Source organism: Canis lupus, chromosome 7, assembly GCF_003254725.2.
Source record: "Canis lupus dingo isolate Sandy chromosome 7, ASM325472v2, whole genome shotgun sequence".
NCBI lineage: Eukaryota > Metazoa > Chordata > Mammalia > Carnivora > Canidae > Canis > Canis lupus.
In genome coordinates, this window is record NC_064249.1 from 40,602,776 (window position 1) to 40,623,004 (window position 20,229).

The 20,229-nt window shown below is 47.9% G+C and overlaps 2 protein-coding genes across 6 annotated transcripts; one reads left to right on the forward strand and one right to left on the reverse strand.

Annotated features, from left to right (window-relative positions):
- The first annotated feature begins 5,238 nt into the window (after positions 1-5,238).
- ETV3 (ETS variant transcription factor 3) lies at positions 5,239-19,875 on the forward strand. 5 transcript variants are annotated; one of them, XM_025430764.3, is made up of 6 exons: positions 5,241-5,369; positions 7,143-7,201; positions 7,808-8,045; positions 9,275-9,390; positions 15,215-16,273; positions 16,978-19,875. In XM_025430764.3, exons 2-6 carry the CDS (start codon positions 7,156-7,158, stop codon positions 17,073-17,075), a joined length of 1,557 nt encoding a protein of 518 aa, XP_025286549.1. In that variant the 5' UTR covers positions 5,241-5,369; positions 7,143-7,155; the 3' UTR covers positions 17,076-19,875. The 5 variants fall into 5 exon arrangements, with proteins under 5 accessions (XP_025286552.1, XP_025286549.1, XP_048968475.1 ...); XM_025430765.3 differs by having other exon boundaries at positions 5,260-5,369; positions 7,146-7,201; XM_049112517.1 differs by lacking the exon at positions 5,241-5,369 and adding an exon at positions 6,018-6,041 and having other exon boundaries at positions 7,146-7,201.
- Positions 5,291-5,923, reverse strand: LOC125755494 (proline-rich protein 2-like). Its single transcript, XM_049112981.1, has one exon. It carries the CDS (start codon positions 5,921-5,923, stop codon positions 5,291-5,293), a length of 633 nt encoding a protein of 210 aa, XP_048968938.1.
- Positions 19,876-20,229: the final 354 nt, after the last annotated feature.

Here is a 20,229-nt window from a genome sequence, read left to right on the forward strand (position 1 = left end):
AGAGACAGAGAGAGAGAGAGGCAGAGACACAGGCAGAGGGAGAAGCAGGCTCTGTGCAGGGAGCCTGTGGGATTCAATCCCAGGTCTCCAGGATCACACCCTGAGCCAAAGGCAGATGCTCAATCGCTGAGCCACCAAGGTGTCCCAAGGGAAGCTTTTCTAAAATATTTCCAAGGCGATGCCTTTTAATTAACTCAAGTTGAGGCCCCCTTCCATCATTCACTACAATTATTACAAGCGTTTGTTAGACTATGATCCCAAGTCTCTATTACAGTGATTATCATGTTTATTGGCCATTATATAATGAGAATTAGATAGGCAGTCCCTGCCCTCTTAGGATGACATATGATGTGGACAGTCATAAAGACTATACAGTCTTTATGTAGAGCAGGACACAAACAGTGATTAAATAAAAAGACAGGAAGAAAGCTCATGTAGCAGAAAAGTCAAGGTTTCAGGTCTTACCAGAGTGGGGAATAAATACGCAAGGGCCTTGGGAAACAAACCCTAGGTGGGTCAAGATCGGGGGAGCTAGCCCTCTGCTCCAATTAACTTTTTGTTTAAGATTTTTTTCATTAATTCATGAGAAACACAGAGAAAGAGGCAGAGACGCAGGCAGAGGGAGAAGTAGTCTCCATGCAGGGTGCCTGATGTGGGACTCGATCCCTGAACTCCAAGATCACCCCCTGAGCCAAAAGCAGAGCTTAACCACTGAGCCATTCAGGCATCCCAGCTCCAATTAACTTCTGTAGACTTCCTAGAAGAAGAGAGCTTTTAGAAATATATAGATTCTGACAATCATACAGTTGGTTAGGGGAACCTTTTTTTCCTAAGCTGCCAGGAAAACAAGGGGGAAAAAGCCCAAACAGCTTAAGTGGCCATTTCCTCCTGTTTATCCTGTCCTCCTGTTCTGTTCCTTTGAGATCTCTCACCACCATCTCCCCTGTGCCCATATGAGATGGGGGAAGCAACACTTGAAAAACGGGAAATGAGAGGAAGGGGTATTTGTGGACCATGATAGATGTGGAATCAGGGAGAGTCCTTGAGTCCCCAAGTCACTACTAAACAAACAGACGGGCTCTGGCCCTCTTGGCTGAGCTGTGACTCTGAGCCAAGTTACTTCTGCTTTGGACTCACTTAACCTTTAATCTGGGGATCCCCACTCCTGTTACTGACATTAACTCCTCCAACTTCACAGCAACTTGAGGTTGTTGGGAAAAATAAACCAAAACACAAAAATCATATGATCCACTTGAGTTCAACGTGGTAAAATAAAAGTAATCCGTAGCCAGAGTTTATTCTCTCATAATCAATCTTCACATTACTGAAGGGGAAACTGAGTCACAAAGCAAGGAAGTGATTTGATTTCATGGACACCAGTTTTTTACTTCATCAATGTAAATAGTGTTCTTTAAAAAAAAAAAAAAGATGTTATTTATTTATGAGAGACACACAGAGAGAGGCAGAGGGACAAGCAGGCTCCATGCAGGGAGCCTGACGTGGGACTCGATCCCAGGACCCCAGAATCATGACCTGAACCGAAGGCAGATGCTTAACCACTGAGCAACCTAGGCACTCCTGTAAATAATATTCTAATGTGATAGTATTTCTCTTTCTGAAAGTTCTTATCATGGTTCATTTCACAGACAGGGATACTGAGGCACAGGGTGATCGAAAAGTATGCCTCACAAAAGAGTGCCTGGATGAGACACTCAAGAACCCAAATTCTCAAAGCAAAATTCTTTTCCATTAGGCTCACTCAAGTTTGAAACATTCAATTCACTCAAGGTTTGTGAAATTAGGTGATAAAGGCTATGAAGTTTGAGTTCTTGCTCTCAAGAACAGTGTGGGGTCTGGGGTGGTAGCAAGTGTAATTGTGACCCTTGACCTTCGTAAAGAGTTCACAAGTGCTCCACAGCTGCTCTGTTCTCACCTAGGACATCGACAGCATCCCCCTTTGACAGATGAGGAGGCCAAGGAGGCCAGGACTCATTTGATGGCTTGTAGGAGGACACAGCAAAGCACAGAACTGGGAGTGAGAACACCCTTTGGGGGAAAGAGGCCGCCTGAGTTTTACTGGGAGACCGAGAGGAGATTAAAGGAGGTAGGAAGAAGCTAGTCTCGGCAGCACACTGGCTGGTATGTTGGCCAAGAAGGAAATTATCCAGCATTTGAAATGATGGCACAGAACTGCTCTGGGCACTGAGGAATCCACTGCAGCTCTTCCTCTGAGAGCCTGCCATCTAAGACAGACACCCAGAATAAATACGTGCATTCTATATCGATGGCATCTACTGCAGTTGATCCACCACAGTAACCTACTACATATACATGGCCAGGTAAATTTGGGATGTGGAGAATATAAGTGCATAACTAAAAATGAGAACAATAAGAAAAGCAAGCCAGGCAAGGAAGAAACACACACACACACACACACACACATACACACACACACACACACACACACACACACACACACCCCTACCTCAATCCAGGAAAGGTTTTCCAGAAGAAAAGTAAACTTTAAAAAAATGTATTTATTTGAGAGAGGGAGAGAGAGCACAAGCAGAGGGAGGCACAGACTCCCCACTGAGCAGGGAGTCCAATGTGGGGCTCAGTCTCAGGACCCTGGGATTGTGACCTGAGCCAAAGGCAGACACTTCACTAACTGAGCCACACAGGTTGCCCAGAAGAAATATAAACTTTAGGAGTTCTTTTTCTTCTTTTTTAAAGTTAAGAAGCAATGGAGTAGCTGTGTTATGGCAAGAGCAGAGCTGAGACTGAGATTTTTTTTTTTTTTTAGATTTGTATTTATTCATGAGACACAGAGAGGAGGGGGGGCAGAGGGAGAAGCAGGCTCCATGCAGGGAGTCTGACATGGGCGACTCGATCCCGGATCCCCAGGATCACACCCTGGGCTGAAGGTGGCACTAAACCGCTGAGCCACCCAGGCTGCCGGAGACTGAGATTTAGAACAGAACCTAATTCCATCACATGCAGTAATTGCAAAGACGGGTGAGAAGGGTGGCAGAGCACAGTGGCAGTGGACAGAGGGCCTGGAGCAAGTGGAGATTCAAGAGATTACAACCTGTCTTGACTCCTAGACTATGCCTAGGCGTTCCCACCCCCATGCTTTCAGAAAGCTCATGCTGTCTGTATTTCAGTAGCAAGAACCTCCACATTGGGGAAGCCTATCTGGAGCAGATGAAGGCAGCAGTGCCATGAGGAAGGAGAGGACAGGGACCTTGTGTGCACTGGACAAGGAGTCCCTAACCATCCCAATCTTCCCAGATTGTACCACCATGGGAGAGGTTCCCAATGCAAAACTTATTCATCTGGACCCAGTAATTCTTAGGGAATTCCCAGTTTGCTTTATCAAACGCAAAGTTGCCTGTTGAGTTTGAGGCCAGTGATTGGATTCTTAATGTAAAAACTGTATTGAGCTCTGCTGGTACATTAACACGACTCGATACATTAATTCAGACCCCAGCCAGGTGGAGACACCTGTTTACCTCTGTTAACAGTCTTTACTTACACAAGTCGTGCTTTGTGACCCTAATTAGTCAGAGAAGCAGCAGCAGTAGAGAACCACTAGGAGACAAGGGCGAAGAATATGCCAAGGGTCCAAGGCTCTGGCTGCTGGTCCTTTGTAAAACACGGGGTCCCTGGAGGCAAAGTGCTGGCTCCAACCATAACAAGTCAAGCCCTGAGCCAAAGGTTAGCAATTTCAGACTTTCAGAGGAAGCTGCTCCTTCTTGATCACCCTGGTTTCAGAACTGACTCATCCAGTAAGATCTGCATGGGTGGTATAAGAATTCAAGGACTTTTATAATGATTCTTATGATTATTTTTGCTAATATCTGTTCATTTTCCGTATTTACAATGTGCTCTTCCCTTTTAACCACTCTACATGTATTAATGGGTTTCATACAACCACATGAGCAGGGACTATAGGAACTGATTCAGAGAGGTCAAGCAATTTAATGGGGTCACACAACAAGTAACTGAAGGCACGAGGATCCATTTACATCATTCAGCTAAATCCCAGTATTCTAACAAGAATGTTCAACCAGGGGCACCTTAGTGGCTCAGTCCATTAAGCATCTGCCTTTGGCTCAGGTCATGGTCCCCAGGTCCTCGGATCAAGTCCAGCGTGGGTGGGCTGCGTCTCCCTCTCCCTCTGCCTGCCCTGCCACCTGCTTATGTGCCCTCTCTGTCAAATAAAATCTTTTAAAAATCTTTCCAAAAGATGTTCATCCACACACGTGATATTTACACAGAATGCACTAGTGGTTCGAGGCACTATATGCATAAGATACAAAGGACACCGAAGACTTCCTACCAGGCTCACTGCACGGTTGTGGATGCCGGTAATCCTCCATGGCACTAAAATGGTGCTCATTTTATTCACCTACATTGTATTGTTTTCTAACCAGAAAAGCCCCTACATCCCTGATTCCATTATCCTTTCTTTTTCACACAAGGACAGCTTGAAGTGCAGAGGGGACGACCATTATTAGTTAATGGTTGCTAGCTAAGCCAGCAGCAGCTAGAGAGCGGCCAGCGGAAGCAGCACGGACGGGGGGTACTGGGGGGGGGGGGGCTCTCGCACCGGCCGCGGCCTCGGGAGGTACCGGTGCCCCCGGGGCCCCTCCAGCCCTTCAAGGCGGCGGCTCCTCCCCGCCCTCCAGGTAGGCTGGTGCCCCGGGCTGCGCTGGGCCTGCGGAGGGGGAGGGGGCCGGGGCTGCGGGCGCCCCCCGCCCCCCCGCGGGCTCCGGGCAAGGACCCGGCCCTGGCGACCGCCCGCGCGGAGAACACAGCGGAAGAAAAGGAAAGGATGTTTTCGAGCGACCCAGGGGGAAGGCGAGTCAACTGCTGCTGGGTCTGCGCGCAGGCACGGGGGACACCACGGAGAGGGCTCGGGCGGCGCGGCCGGGTCCCGGGGCACCTGCGGCGCCGCTCCCCCAGCGTGGAAGGCCCTCGGGGCGCAGAGCGCTGCGACGTCCGCGGAGGTGGGCGACTAGAGGTCCCCGGCGCGGCGGCCCCCCGGCCTCCAGCCCGCCGTCGGGGCCACACCGCCGTCCGCGAGCGTGCGTGACGTCCCCCGCGGCGTGACGTAGCGCGGCGCCGGCGGGGGAAGCGCGGGGGCGGGGGCGGGGGCGGGGACCGGGCGGCGGAAGTCGGCCTCTGCGGCGAGGAGGAGCAAGCCGGGGGCGCGGCCCAGGCGGGGAGCCCGGCGGACGGCCCCGCCCCCGGCCATGGGCGGAAGTGACGACAGCGGCCGCGGAGGTCACTTCCTGCTAGGGTGGATGAGGAGGAGCCGGAGACGCCGCGGAGACCGGAGCGAAGACGGGCCGCGCCGGGGAAAGGTGAGTCCCGGCTTCGTCGCCGGGCCCTCCGGGGTCGGCCCCTGGCCTCGCGGGCGGCGTCCCCGGGGTCGGGCCGCCTCCCGGGCCGGCCGGGCCACGGGCAGCGCGGGGGCGGGCGGGCCACGGGGTTGCGAGGGGCGGCGGGGACCCGGGACGCGTTCGTGCGGTGGCTGCGCGGGGCCCCGGAGCGAGGCCGGCCCGGCGGGAGGCAGCGGGGAGGGAGGCTCCGGGCGCTGGGAGCCGGGCCGCAGGCCGCCGCGGGGCAGCCACAGCGCCGGCCTCGGCGCGCTTCGCCCTCGCGGGAGCGGCTGCGAACTGAGAAAGGGCGAGGGCCCGGGGGGGTTGCAGACTCGAGGCGAGCGGCCTCGCGGTGAATTTGCGGGCGGCGCGGACAGGCGCCTGCGGGCCCCGGCGAGGGGCCGATCGGGGAGCCGGGGCGTCGGGAGGAAGCTTCCTGGTCCAGTCCTGGCCGCGGCGCGGTCCGGACCCCGGGGTCGTGCGCTTGGAGGGCACTCCCGCGGCGGAGTGGAGGCCCCGCATTCCGACGGAGCCATCGGGCGGTTTCCCGGAGCGGCGAGGAGCTGGAGGTGGGAGCAGCCAGCGCAGGAAGCTCCCGCCCGGGCTCGAGGCCTTGTGATTGTGCGTCTTGTGTCTGGGACTGCGTGTCTCTGTGTGCGTCTGTTTTCTTCTTCCTTTGGGCTGTTTATGTCGTCCTCATAGTTTTATAGACAAACTCGCTGATTATCTTAATGTATATGGTGAGAAAAAAGGCTCTAAGGATCTAGAGGAATCCGAGGTTAGATGAAACGTCCAAGATTAGGAATTTGCCCCCACCCCAGCCTGAGGCCATTGAGGCACCTACATTCCGTCCAGGAGCGCTCTCGCTAATGTGGGTGCTGCGGCCCTGTCATCCACCCTAGGGAACAGTGAGCTTAGATCTGCCCTCCCCTGCCCGCCTCTCCCTCCGTTTTTGCTAAAGGATTGACTGATATAAAGCTGCTTGCTGCCAGGAACAGGAAATTTATTGAGGAACTGTAAATTTGGATGGAATGAATTCAGATCACAGCAAGACTCCCTGCACTTTTTGAACAGAAGGTTCTCAGAAATGCCTGCCTCTTTTTTCCTTCCTGTTAAAAGGAGAAAATGTAAAAGTATTTCTCAAAGTAATGTAACTGTACATGTGATCTGTTTACTTCCTGTATCCCACGGTGTTTTTCATGGAGGAGGGGATTCGTTTCTGACTCGGAGGAGTTTTCCTTCTCTGATCTCGTGTAATTCAGCAAAAGAAATCAAAATCATATGTTTTCTTGAGTTGCCATCAGATGGACTTGGATTTTTTTTTTTTTTCCACTCTTTTAAAACTGGCACATCTGGGTGAACTCAGGCATGTGTGTCTTGGCATCTGGGCCTGTCTAGTAATAGACAGGCTTGTTTGGCTTGTTTTGGCTCCCTTTGTGGACCCATTTCACTGCGCTCTTCCTTTCTCACATCTAAAGGGCTAGTCAGGAGGAAGAAAGCAAATATTAAGGACAGTGTTTACACTTTGTGGTTTAAAGTCAGGTGAGAGATAATTATGGCCTTTGAAGCTGATGACCTGAGGACCATCATTTGATGACTTGAGGATTAGCAGTTTGGAGGTGACATATTTGAAAGAAAGAGGGTTACATAAGGAGGGAAAGGAAGTTTGGGGAAAGGTTGTGCGAGAAAACCTTGGGAGGAGAATGAGTAAATAAATAGCACCTTAAAGTAATTGATGTGGGTTCTGTCTCTCAGCAGGAGGGCGAAAATGAAAGCAGGCTGTAGCATCGTGGAAAAGCCAGAAGGAGGTGGAGGTGAGCAGAAGTTAATCATCTCTGATGTACCAGGAATGTCCCTCAGGGGTTCCTTTTCTCTCCACTTGGGCTCTGTTCACCAATGTCAGTCCATGACTAGACAGCCTCTTGACTGGGTGGATACAGCTAGCACAGTTGGAGGCTTGTTTCTTATGGATGTATATTTAACATGTCAAGTCACCACACCTTTATCCCAAGCTTTAGAGTCTCCTCCCTGTTAGAAACACAGTTCCACCCTCAGGGGTAAGGAGTTTTCAGCTTTATTTCCCTAAAATGTTAGTTCGTTTTTCCTGTTTGTTTCTGTTGGAACGTTCCTGCCCTCGTGGAAAGTAGGTGTAAGATTTAGTAATGCAGGAAAGAGTGAGACATTGGCACACCTGGGTGCTGCTGTCCAGCTCTAGCAGATCAAATGATTGCCACAAGAAAGGTGACATTTCTCTGCTTTCTTCTCCCCTGTTGTGGTTAGCCCTGGCTGACCGAAGAGGTGTTTATGACATGTTTGCACAGCACTCTAGGGATTCTGAGCATTGGAATGTGGAGTCAGGGATCCTGATATGTATGCACCTAACTCCTGACTGCCTTCATCTTGCCCTTTTCACATTAAAGGGTATCAATTTCCTGATTGGGCCTATAAAACAGAGTCATCCCCGGGCTCCCGGCAGATCCAGCTGTGGCACTTCATCCTGGAGCTGCTGCAGAAGGAGGAGTTCCGCCATGTCATCGCCTGGCAGCAGGGAGAGTACGGGGAGTTTGTCATCAAGGATCCAGATGAGGTGGCCCGCCTCTGGGGCCGCAGGAAGTGCAAACCCCAGATGAATTATGACAAGCTGAGCCGGGCCCTCAGGTGAGAGGAAAGGATTCTTCCCAGACCCACTGTGTTAACAGACCAGAGGGAGACTAAGCATTTGGGGTGAATGTTGGGTTGAAAGGGTATCAGGTGGTAAGAGACTGCACTAAGTGAATAACGTATAGCTTAGTGGGAGTCGAAGAGCTGCTGAATCTGACTAGCATAGATCCAGAAGGAAAAGCGTATCTTTGGATATATGGAGGAGGGAATTCCAGCGTGGTTGGCACTGCATCCTGACAGACAATTGATTCTGCTCTATAGTGGGCGAGGGTGTGTAGTGAAACATGGATTGGAGCTTGTTTATAATCTAGAAGATTAGTTTAGACTTTTCTGTTGGAAATCTGTTAGAATTTCTCTCTTTAGGCTCTTCTGGAAGAAAGTGGGCAAAATGAAGCAAGCAAAGCACACAGGAGGAGGGCTCATTGAATGGTTCTGACCTCACTGTTCAGGAACCATATCTGTGAGCTCAGTTGTCGGTCCAAAGGTTGCTCTGACACATCTAAAAATTGACCACTTAAGGTTTTCTCAGGTTCTTTTTTCCCCCTTGTCCGTTTTTACATTTCATAACCTGTTTGCCCTCTAGGGGCCAGGAGGCCATTTGTAAGCGGTGCTGCTGAATAGATGCCAGGCCAGAGGCTCTAGGTCCACCAGAGTCCCCTGCCTCTCTTCATTCTTAGTGACCTTGAATGTCAGATCCGGGCAGCAGCTGTGCCGGAGCCTCTCACACCTTGTGAAAGTAAAGCAGGCCAGGCTTTACTTTACTTTACTTTACTTTACTGCTACAATCTGTTTTTCAGATTGGGGTATATGATTGTTTGACCTGCCACCACAAAACAGTTCTGTGTTTCTTTGTGTTCAGGCCTCTGGACCTACCATATCAGATCTCCCAAGATACTTGTCTGCCCCCACCTGGGCAGGACAGTGACACACAGGGAAACAGGAAGGAAATGGATTATGGAATTGAAACTGCAGAGTGATGGAGGAGAAGGGCGGTTGGGGCTAGGATAGGTGTTTAGGATCTCAAAGTGAGATTGTCTTTGTAAAGCTCCAGCCAAGGACTAGAACTTAGTGTGAAAATTTAATAAGTCTCCCAGCCCTAACATGAAGGCCAGGCTGTCAAAGAATGATACTAAGAGCACAGAACTGTAGATCTCAGTGGTTACCTAAATGTATCAAAAATTGTCAGTAGCCAGAAGACAAATTGACACATGTTCCTATTTTTACAGATACTATTACAACAAGAGGATCCTTCATAAAACAAAAGGGAAAAGGTTTACTTATAAATTTAACTTCAACAAGCTGGTGATGCCCAACTACCCATTCATCAACATTCGGTCAAGTGGTAAGAAGCTAATTCTTTTGGTAGGGAATGAATTTTTTGAGTTGAGAAAGAACTTTAAAAACCCAAGTCTGAGACCTAGCATGTTAAAGAATTTTTAGAAACACTAGAGTCATGGGGATTGCCCCCAGGGTCCTGCTCAGGTTTCTCTGCCCCATATGGGAAGTGACAGGCTCTGCTATGTCAAGAGATTTGTTTAGTTGTTTATTTGGTTCTCTTTTGTGCATATTATTGGTGTCTCCCAGGTACTTTTCCGCTGTCCTCTTTAGGAATTATGTTCCATAGGTTCGTGTTCAGCTTTCAGTTCAGAACTCACAGCGTTAACACCCTGCCCAGCGGCTCTTTCATAGACAAGAACCTGTTTCTACAAACACTTCCGAATTTCTATGAAACTACCAAGCTCTCCCTTATCAAGTGAATATCATCAAAACCACAGCATCCTTAATCACAGAAGGGGAGGTTCATATGTTCGCAGTGAAAAGCAGTGTCTTTGATCTGTACCAACACCTCCTCAGAGTAAGATCTGGGGTTACTTGACCTTCTTTGCTCTTAAGGGCAGCCAGGCTTCCTTTCAGGCTCTCCACAGATAGCTTGCCATCCCAGCTCCTCACAAAGGTATGAGATCAGCCTCTGTCCAGTCTCCTAGAAGGATTTTGGTTTTGTTTCGTTTCAGAGGCAAGACCTCTCCCTCCATAAGAATATAGGTTATATTTAACTAGTTTCCGACCAGTCCATTGGTACTCTTGTTTTTGTGTTATTGTGTGTTAAGGCCAAGAAATCTGATTGCGATGCTGCAATATTCTAACTTCTCAGAGAAAAGTTGTGGAAGAAACTTGAAAAATCAGAGTGGGGGTGTGGCTGAGAATATAATGCTGAGATCCACTGCAGATAGGTAATTAACTACACACAACAAGTTAGGGCAGTTTGGGCTTGATGCTGCTATCGGTACAGTTCCATCTCTTCTATAGCCACTCCCTCCTGTCCCTGGGGCATGCATTAAAAAAAATGGTATTGGAATGCATCTCTCTAATTACAACCTGTTTTCTTTCCTTGTGCCTGAGGGAGAGGTGTTAGGAAATCAGACCTATTCTAGCCACTGGAATCTCGTTTCCTCTAGTTTTCATTCTGGCCCCCTTCCTGTGTACCTAAAGGAATTGGGACTCTACATGGGTATACCAGCAATTTTGAAGAACATGTTGGTGTTCATACCACTACCCTCTGCCCCAAAAAGGATTTCATTGGTTTGGTTCTATGTCTTTGACCCCTTTTCGTCTGTTAAACCCAGAAGTCCAGCCACTTGGGCAGCCTGGAACAGGGCATGCCCATCAGCCCTTGGTAGTAACATGCCCTTCCAGGGGGAGAAAACCTGGATCCTCACTCTGGGAAGACTCTGGTCTGCTAGCCTAATGGTAATGGCCTAGCACAGCCTGGTCTGCCTGAAAGCAGTGGGACCATCATTGATCCTTAACAAAGCTCAAGGTCCTAAAGGAATGAAGTCATAGGGAAAACAGAACAGTGTGCATTTCGTTTAGATATATACTTGGTTGCTCACATCCTAGGTACAGATAACCCCAAAGAGCGGGAGTCGTTAGTTCATAAAGAACTTTGATGCAAAGAGGCCAAGTGTTATTTTGGGTTTAACTTTTATGATAACAAAGAAACATAACATTTATTGAGCATCTACTTCATGGAGGTACTTTTGCTTGGTGTTTTTTTGAGTTACCACATTCAACTTTCCCAGCCTGCTATAAAGTGTGTGTCTCAATATTCACATTTTGCAAATGAGAAAATTATGGAGAATAACTAAACCAAAGATTGACATGGGCAGGCTGAGTCCAGTTACCTGCTGAATGGTTTCTCAGGAAGCCATTCCTGAGAGATGAAGCTTTTGAAACCTGGCTTTTATTGAATAGGTCATACATTCCTACCCTGAATTAGGATTCCTTCATTTGCTCCACAGATTATGTGTTAAGTCCTAAAGACAAAAAGAAAAGATTATGGAGGAGTTCTTTCCCTCAAGGAACTTAAAATTTAGCAGGAGAGATAAGATAGATGAGGTTTAGCACAATTCTAAATAACTGTGGAATGTGACAAGCTTTCTAAGTAACAGAGCTGTTGTGGATTTTGATTCTGGAGGTCAGAGAGATTATGTGTAGATGATGGTGATACTTACCCAAATAATTCAGAGGTTTTTTTTTTTTTAATTTTTTATTTATTTATTTTTAAATTTTTTATTTATTTATGATAGTCACAGAGAGAGAGAGGCAGAGACACAGGCAGAGGGAGAAGCAGGCTCCATGCACCGGGAGCCCGATGTGGGATTCGATCCCGGGTCTCCAGGATCGCGCCCTGGGCCAAAGGCAGGCGCCAAACCGCTGTGCCACCCAGGGATCCCTAATTCAGAGGTTTAATAGTAAAAAGTACAATGAGTGCTCTCCCTTCCTCCCCTACCATCTTCCTCACTGTCAAAGTTTAGGGTAGAATGCATTTGAATGATATAGAAGATACTAGGTATTTCGTTTTTATTCTTAAAAGCATGTTGTAAAAAATATACATATATATATTTTTTTAACATTTATTGGGATAAGAAACATTGGGAAAATACAGAATATACTAGGAAAAGTGCTTACCTTGGCAGGGTAGGACCGGCCAGCTCAGAAATGGGTTCGACACCTCTCTCTCTGCCTCCCCATCGCCACCCTGGTGTTTTATATTTCTCATTATTTTGGAAGACTTTAAATCTATAGAAAAATGGGAAAGAATAGAACTGTGAACATCCATGTGCCCTCTCTAGATTCATTAATGATTGGCATTGTTGATACATGTGTTTTTCTCTCTTATATATGCTTTCTAAGTTTTTTTGAGGTTAAGTTTCAGATATCATGACATTTCTCCCCTGTGTACTTCCGCACATATTCCCTAACTACAAGGACATTCTCATCCATGACCTCAGTAACATTAATACACCCGGGAAATTTAACATGGCTCTACTATTCTTGTCTAACATATGGTACATATTCAAATGGTATGTGCCTTTTATAGTTTTTGTTTTTAAATTGTGATTATTGTGTAATAAAAAATTACTTGTTTTAATGAATACCTAACATGAAATTTGCTGAGTGTCAGTACTATTCTAAGGCCTTTATAAAAATACTAACCATTTTAGTTTTTATAACATGAGTATTAGTCCTGTTGCTATCCATTTTACAGGTAAGGAAAATGAGGCACAGAAAGGTAAGTAAATTATCCAGAGTCACCCAGCTAATAAGTGGTAGAGCCAGGGTTTGAACCTAGGCAAAGGTCTTGTTATTTCCATTTTGCCAAAGGAGGGTCAGAAGCCAGTTGGTTACAGGCCTTGGGGTAGAAGGTGCCAGAACTGAGATTCAAACCCAGATTTTCTAACCTTGCTACTCAGATTTCATAGTGGCTCCTTGAAGGTGGTTGTCTTCCAAAGCAGTGTTATTCAAAGTTGTTGAAGCAGGAAGCTTACTTTTTCAAACAACATCTTAGATTCAGATTTATTCTCTTAACATATCCCATGTAACAGTAGAGCTGCTGTACTTCCTCAGAGATGAGGGTCCAGCGTGTTCCCTCCAGCACTGCTCATAGGTTACACCATTCCTAAGTTCATTTAGAAAGTGCTGTGTGTTCTGTGTTCTTACAGAATTACAGTGTATCTTAACCTGTGTAAAGAAGGAAATACCCTCTAGTTTGAAAAAACAAAACTAGGGGTGCCTGGGTGACTCAGTCAATTGAGCATCTACCTTTGGCTGAGGTCATGATCTCGGTCGGGATCGTGGGATCGAGCCCCACGTTGGGCTGTCTGCTTTTCGGGGAGCCTGCTTCTCCCTCTCCCTGCCGCTCTGCCTGCTTGTGATCTCTCATTCTCTGTCAAATAAGTAAATTTTTAAATCTTAAAAAAAAAAAAAAAAAAAACTAGCTTGTTCAGGAGACAGGACCCTCCCTGCCCCTATTCCATTATACTCCTATAGTCCTTCAGAACACATTGAAAATGCTTTCTTGCTTTTCAAGAGATATGCTCTTAATATAAAATCAAGACCCAAATGTATCAAAAAAGATAGAATTTTAGCCGCTGTAATACACTGCTAGAAGAGATACTCTTGGCCTATAGAAAAATGAGAAAGAATGGAACTGTGAACATCTGTGTGCCCTCTCTAGATTCACTAATGATTGGCATTGTTGATACATGTGTTTTTTTCTTTTATATATGCTAAGGTTTTTTTTTTTTTTTGAGGTTAAGTTGAAGTGATGTGTCATTGTAAGATCAAGTCATGGGCTTTAGGGGGACAAAGCCCTGCAGAGCAGTTTCTGTGGAACTTCACTTCGGGATGTGCTGCTCTGGTCGTGTCCTTCAGTTCCATGTGCCTCCAAAACCACGGTGTACATAGCAGCCGACTCCAGAGACTTGGCTGAGGGTGCCCATTACCCCAGAAATCAAAGGAAGCTGCTGATGGGGGCAGTCCCTAGCCATACCAGGCTTCATACCCTCTAGGGTTTTCTTATTTTTCCTTCTCCCTTATTTCTGTCTCAGAGTATAAAGAGCTCTCCTGACAGCATCACTAATTGTAAGTCACCGGTATGTCCCAGGAACCCAGAGGGGCTCTGAGGCCCCTGATGGCACACCTTTTGGGGTGGGTTTTTTTGTTTTGTTTAGATTTTATTTATTTGAGAGAGAAAGAGCACAAGCAGGGGGGAAGGGCAGAGGAAGAGGCGAATTAGCAGGGAGCCTGTCATGGGACTCAGTCCCAGGACCCTAAGATCATGACCTGAGCTGAAAGCAGATGTTTCACCAACTGAGCCACCCAGGCGCCCCTGAGGACACACCTTTCTTATTCCTTGTTTATAAAAGGACCTTTTGGGGGAGTGGAGAAGCTGTGGGCCTCTGAATTGAACATGTTTGGTGTGGTTTTGGTTTCTTCTGCGATTCAAGTATCAGTTTTAGCAGGCAGACTTGGGAGAGGGAGTAAGGGGGAAGGGGTCCAGCTTCCTCAGTGCCTGAGGAGCACTTAAAGTGAGATGGGAGTGGAGATCACTATATAGAATTTGTTAGAGGAAAACAAATTTAGAGATCGAAAAATATTTGGATCTGTGGTGATTTTATATCAGAAATGATAAAAGGTCTACCATAACAACTTACTCTCATAAATCTATGGCCTTTTCTTTTTTAATCTGTTTCTGTTGTTAAGCGTGGTCTTGTTTGTGTCCGTGAATGTGAGGTGCAGTCTTTGGGCTTTTAGTGCATTGCTTTACGTGGCATGTCATTTCCAGTGTTATTTGTGTTTGGTTTGTTTGCTTGCTTGATAGATAAAGCCAAAACCATGAAAATAAAAAAAGACTGTTTACCAAGCTAAGAATTGCAAGAGGTGAGGTATGCATGGTATTTAGGATTGGAGAGGAAGAGAAGGCTAGTGTGCCCATCCATCTATTCAGCTAATCTGTCCGGAGCACCCGCTAGTTGTTAACCACGAACTGCTTTACGACTAGTTGTGAACAGTAGTAGGAAGTCCCCACCTTCATGGAACTGATGGTGTAGAGTACAGATGAACAGGTATAAGGTATCTCAGGCAGCACAGAATGCCGTGAAGTAGAGTGGGCAGAGACTGGGGAAAGACGGCAGCCAGCTTGGGGAGAGGAAGCTGAGCGGGAGCTCTGGAAAGATGGGGCACGGAGGGATCCAATGCGGCTGGAGCATTTGCTTCCTGTCGTATTGAGATGGGAACATCTTGGACTCACTGTAGCAGAAGTAAGTGTGCTGACAATGAGTGACCAGTCTTCTAAAGTGGCTTCGTCTTCTCCACCTTCACAGGTGTGGTTCCCCAGAGTGCACCACCAGTGCCAACCGCCTCTTCCCGGTTCCATTTCCCACCTCTGGACACACATTCTCCAACTAATGATGTGCAGCCGGGGCGGTTCTCTGCCAGCTCCCTAACTGCTTCTGGCCAGGAGTCGGGTAACGGCACTGATAGAAAGGCAGAGCTTCCGGAGTTGGAGGATGGCTCCACCACCGACTGGCGCCGGGGTGTGGATCTTCTGTCCTCCCGGAGTGCCGTTGGTGGAGGGATTGGCCATCAGAAACGCAAGCCCGACATAATGCTTCCTCTGTTCACCAGGCCAGGGATGTACCCTGACCCCCACAGTCCCTTTGCTGTCTCTCCGCTCCCCGGCCGTGGAGGTGTTCTGAACGTCCCCCTCTCACCGGCCCTGTCCCTGACCCCCACCATCTTCTCCTACAGCCCGTCCCCAGGCCTGAGCCCCTTCACCAGCAGCAGCTGCTTCTCCTTCAACCCTGAGGAAATGAAACACTACCTTCATTCTCAAGCCTGCTCCGTGTTCAACTACCATCTGAGTCCCCGGACATTTCCCCGTTACCCAGGACTCATGGTCCCGCCACTGCAGTGCCAAATGCACCCAGAGGAGTCGGCCCAGTTCTCTATCAAGCTGCAGCCGCCGCCAGCTGGGCGGAAGAACAGGGAGAGGGTAGAGAGCAGTGAGGAGTCAGCCCCCGTCACTGCTCCCACCATGGCTCCTGTCCCCCCAAGAATTAAGGTGGAGCCAGCCTCTGACAAGGATCCCGAGAGTCTCAGGCAGTTGGTGCGAGAGGAGGAGCGCTCCCATGGGGAGGGCGCTGTGCCAAGTAGGACCATAGATGAAGAGAAGGGCACTGTCTTTGCCCGCCCAGCTGCACCAGTCTGGCCCTCTCTCTCCATGAGCACCCCAAGTGAGGAACCCCTGGAGGTGACTGAAGACAGTGAGGACAGGCCCGGCAGAGAACCCAGCGCACCTGAGAAGAAAGAAGATGCCTTGATGCCCCCCAAGCTCCGGTTGAAGCGGCGCTGGAATGATGACCCTGAAGCTCGAGAGCTGAGTAAGAACGGCAAGTTCCTCTGGAGTGGGTCAGGACCCCAGGGCTTGGCCACGGCAGCTGCTGATGCTTAGAACTGGAAGTGGATCGGGAGCTGTTTATACTATAATCAAATGCATACATGTATTTATGTAGCGAGATTTCAGGGTCGGGGGTGGGGGGAGGGAGGGAGGGAATTAGACTGGTTTGATCATTCTAGGGGCATAGACTTGTATTTTTATGTTTGGGGGATGGGATGGGTATCTTCTGTTGTAAATTAGGTGGGATGTGAACACACTTTTTTCCTGGTGAGTAGCACATGGGAAGGGTCATGAACTGAAAGGAGGAAAGAGCCTCTGCTTTCTGGGGAGGCTTATACTTTCTGACAAACTCCCAGGGGGCCAGGGTTCACTTGGTCCTGTTATAGTTCAGGTTCCAGACCTCTTTCTTTTCTATTGTATTTATCTATGAAAAGCCATTAATGAATTTCTTTTGCTCGGATTGAGAGAGGGAGAAGGGGGGGATAGGGTGTAGTGGGGAGGTTGAGCAGCGAGAGACCATGAACACGGAGTGTGTTGCCTGCAATGTTTCTGTGTAGTTCCTTCGGGAAGGAATAAGGTAATCTCAGTCTTACTGGGACAGGGGGATGTTCAGATGTTGCTTTTTTTTTTCTTTCTTCCTTTGTTGTTTGGCATTTTTTCCTTTCCTTTTTAAAAATCCGTCTGCAGGAAACGAGCCACAGCGCCCATCCCGGGGGCTGGGAGGCGGGAAGCCCTGCTGCAGGCTCCTTGGACTTTCCCCTCCTTCACCTGGTAAGAAGCCATGAGGAGTTGTAAGCTCTCATTCAGGGAAGAAAGAAGAGGGCAGGAGGAAGTAACCCAATGCCTTTAAAAACAAAAACACAAAAATGATCTTCATTTTTCCTTTTCCATTGTGGGTTTGGAAAGCCAAACCACAGTGTGACTGTGAGTTCACCGGACAGCACGACCCTGGAGATGTCTGCGTTGTGTCTGCTTCTCTGACCGTTTCCTAAGTCAAGCCTTAACAATGAACACACTTTCACGTGATACGGGTCTGTCAACATAAACCTGTAAAAGGGCACGGACAACTTTTCAGATGACCCAGGAATGTTGAAACATGGTTAAATTTCGAGCTGGTATTTAGTTGTCCCCTCGTGACTTCATGAGGATGGGGAGCAGAAAGGTGGGATTTGTGGGAGCTCGGGGCAGATGTTACCTGGAAGCGCAGAAAGTAGCTGGGTTGCAAGTGGATGTTTGTCGAGGCTGAAAGCAGAGATGGATAGAAGTAGAAGGCAGCCAGATGCCAGAGCCTGGTAGGAATGACAGAGTTGCTATCTGTCCGTGGTGGTCGTGGTGGTGCCATTCCTGCCGTACCCATTCCCCTAGATTGTTCTCATTCTCGTGATCAGCTGACCATCCTACATGAGACTCCAGTTTACAGTGAGGAGCTGTTTCTCCATGGGAAAGCCCTTTCCCATCAGCACAAAGGAACAGGCAGGTATTGCTCTTGCGTGAAGCAAAAGGGGCCTGGGAGGGGGCAGAGAGAAGCCATTACCACCCAAGTATGTGTGCACGCATCTCTGTGGTATACAGAGGAGATGCTGAAGTGGCTCATATCTGCCTGACATAGAGACCAGGATAGAGTAGAGGGCTTTGTATCCGATGGAGGCAAGAAGTGGGCACAGGGGTGGCATCTAGGAATTGGAGAGATCCCCGACTCCACCTTAGCCTAAATAAAGTCTATACTGATAAATACTCAAGGGTTGTCTTTTACGGGGGGACTGGGGAGTTCTTTTTGAAAGGAGTGCATGAGCGAGGGCAGAAAAGGTCAGATCAGGTGAGTGGTTTGTTAGGTGGCTTGGGGTGACTTGCATCCATCTGGCAAGTCCTCATCCAATTCAAGTTCCACATAGTGACTTGTCTTTCCATAGGGAAGGGATCGGGAGTGCAGTCCTTGTCACCTCAGGCTCTGGTCAGGCTGCAAAGGGCTCCCTGTTCAGGCTCCTTCTGGTTGGTTGTTTTTGTCCATTTCTCTCTCTGCACCTCTTACCTCGGATCAGAAAGCAAGCCCAGGCAGGTGCAGGACTGCTCTCTGCTTGGCGTTGCCCAATCTAACCAGGGAGGCTGGCCGGCCCCCGTCTGTCCATGAGAGCCGAGGGCCAGCATATGTCAGTATGAACTCAGGAATAGAAACTCGAGGCCTTTAAAATAAGAGGGAGAAAAATCCGCAATGCATACCTGTAACCCCCTGGAACCCAAGTGCCAGAATTAATTCCTAGATGCTGCTTCTGTTTGAACAAAAAGCCACTGCTTTTACACTTGAAAAAACACACTCGAAAAATGTTCAACTCCATGAAAACTGTTTTTCGGCTTTAAGAACTTATTTGGTGTTTTTACTGTTTCCTTTGACTGCCATTCCACCAGTAAATCATTGGTTGATTTGCATTGCACACTGGGGCTGGGGCAGAGGGTGCAGGGGTCCTTACACAGAGCCAGATTTGGGTTCGCTCAGGAACGGGGCGGGAATGTGGAAGTCATTGCAGTTCCTGGGGCACCAGGGTGCGGGGGAGGGGACTTTCTCACCTTCCGGACCTGCTCTTGGCAGCACCTGTCGCCAGCCGGCACAGAGCCAGGCCTTTCTCATGCACTTTTCATCACTGTCCGGTGGCAGGTGGGAAAGGGGGACAAAACCAGACCTGTTTCCTCCCCCATTTTTTCCAAATTTCAATGTGCCAAATCTTTAAAACTTTGCAGATACAAATCTCGAAATTTCATTAATCAGAACTTGTTCATGTAAACAGTTCGCTTTTTTGACTATAGGAAAAACAGTAGAGATCTCTTAAGAGCATCCAGCATGGCTGAGCTCCCCCTTTTTTTTTTTGAGGACAGCTAGAAGTGTAATAGAAATGACTCCCCAGGTCCCTCCAACCCAGTCTTCAGGCTGCACTGCATTAAACCAGCTCGCTAGCTAACACAGGGAAATACTGCACCCTAGTCCTCCATGGGCCAAGAAACTTCCAGAAGCATTAAAACATAGTTGAAGTACATCACTTCTCACCATGCGGGTAGTCAGTTGGCTATTTGTCCCTTGTGTTTTATTTATTCCATAATTATGTTTGTACTGTTTGTTTTGTAAAGGGTAATGAAACATACATTTTAATTTTGCTTAAAAAATTTGACCCAATCTTTCAAGAACTGTTCTATTTTTCATTGGGGGGGGGGTGGTTAATCAGTTAATTTGTTTTGAAATATCTGGGTGTTCTTTGAGTTAAAAAATTGTGAGGCAGGGATTTGTGAGTGAGACATTCACATGTGAAAGACTTCACTAGTTATCCGCTTCAGCAGAATAAAGTGTGTATATGTACATAGATGTAAGTAATCGACTCCATTGTGCAGTGCCTTTTAGATGTTCCACTTTCTATAAAGTCTTCAGATTTTTGCATATATATTATATATATATATGATGTAATGTTATAGAAATATATGTATAATATACATATTTTTTCCAGGGGTATCTGATAGCTCTGTATTTTGTTATGGAAGTTGAAAGAAAAAAAGTATTTTACCTCAGAAATTAAAGTTAAATAAAAAAATACTTTTAAGTAATGTTTGCAGGGTGTTGATGGTGTTGACATGCTGCTCCAGGATGGTCGTGGCCAAGAACTTGCCGAGCCTGTGCCCACTCACCCCACCCCACCCACCCTATGTCCTGTTGCACAGGTGCCAGCACAGTGAGGAAACAGGTCTCCTGATAGTTTTGGGGGACTGTCCACATCCTGGCGTCAGTGGCCGCTACTAGATAAAGGACAGCTGAAGCCAGGGACACGAGTGCGTGGGGGAAATTTCTACCTCAAGATTGTTCTGAGGCTTAAGGGTACACGGCAGAGGGGTGCCAGCCAGGCTCAGTTGGTAGAGCACAGAGCTCTTGATATCACAGTCGTGAGTTAAAGCCCCGCATTG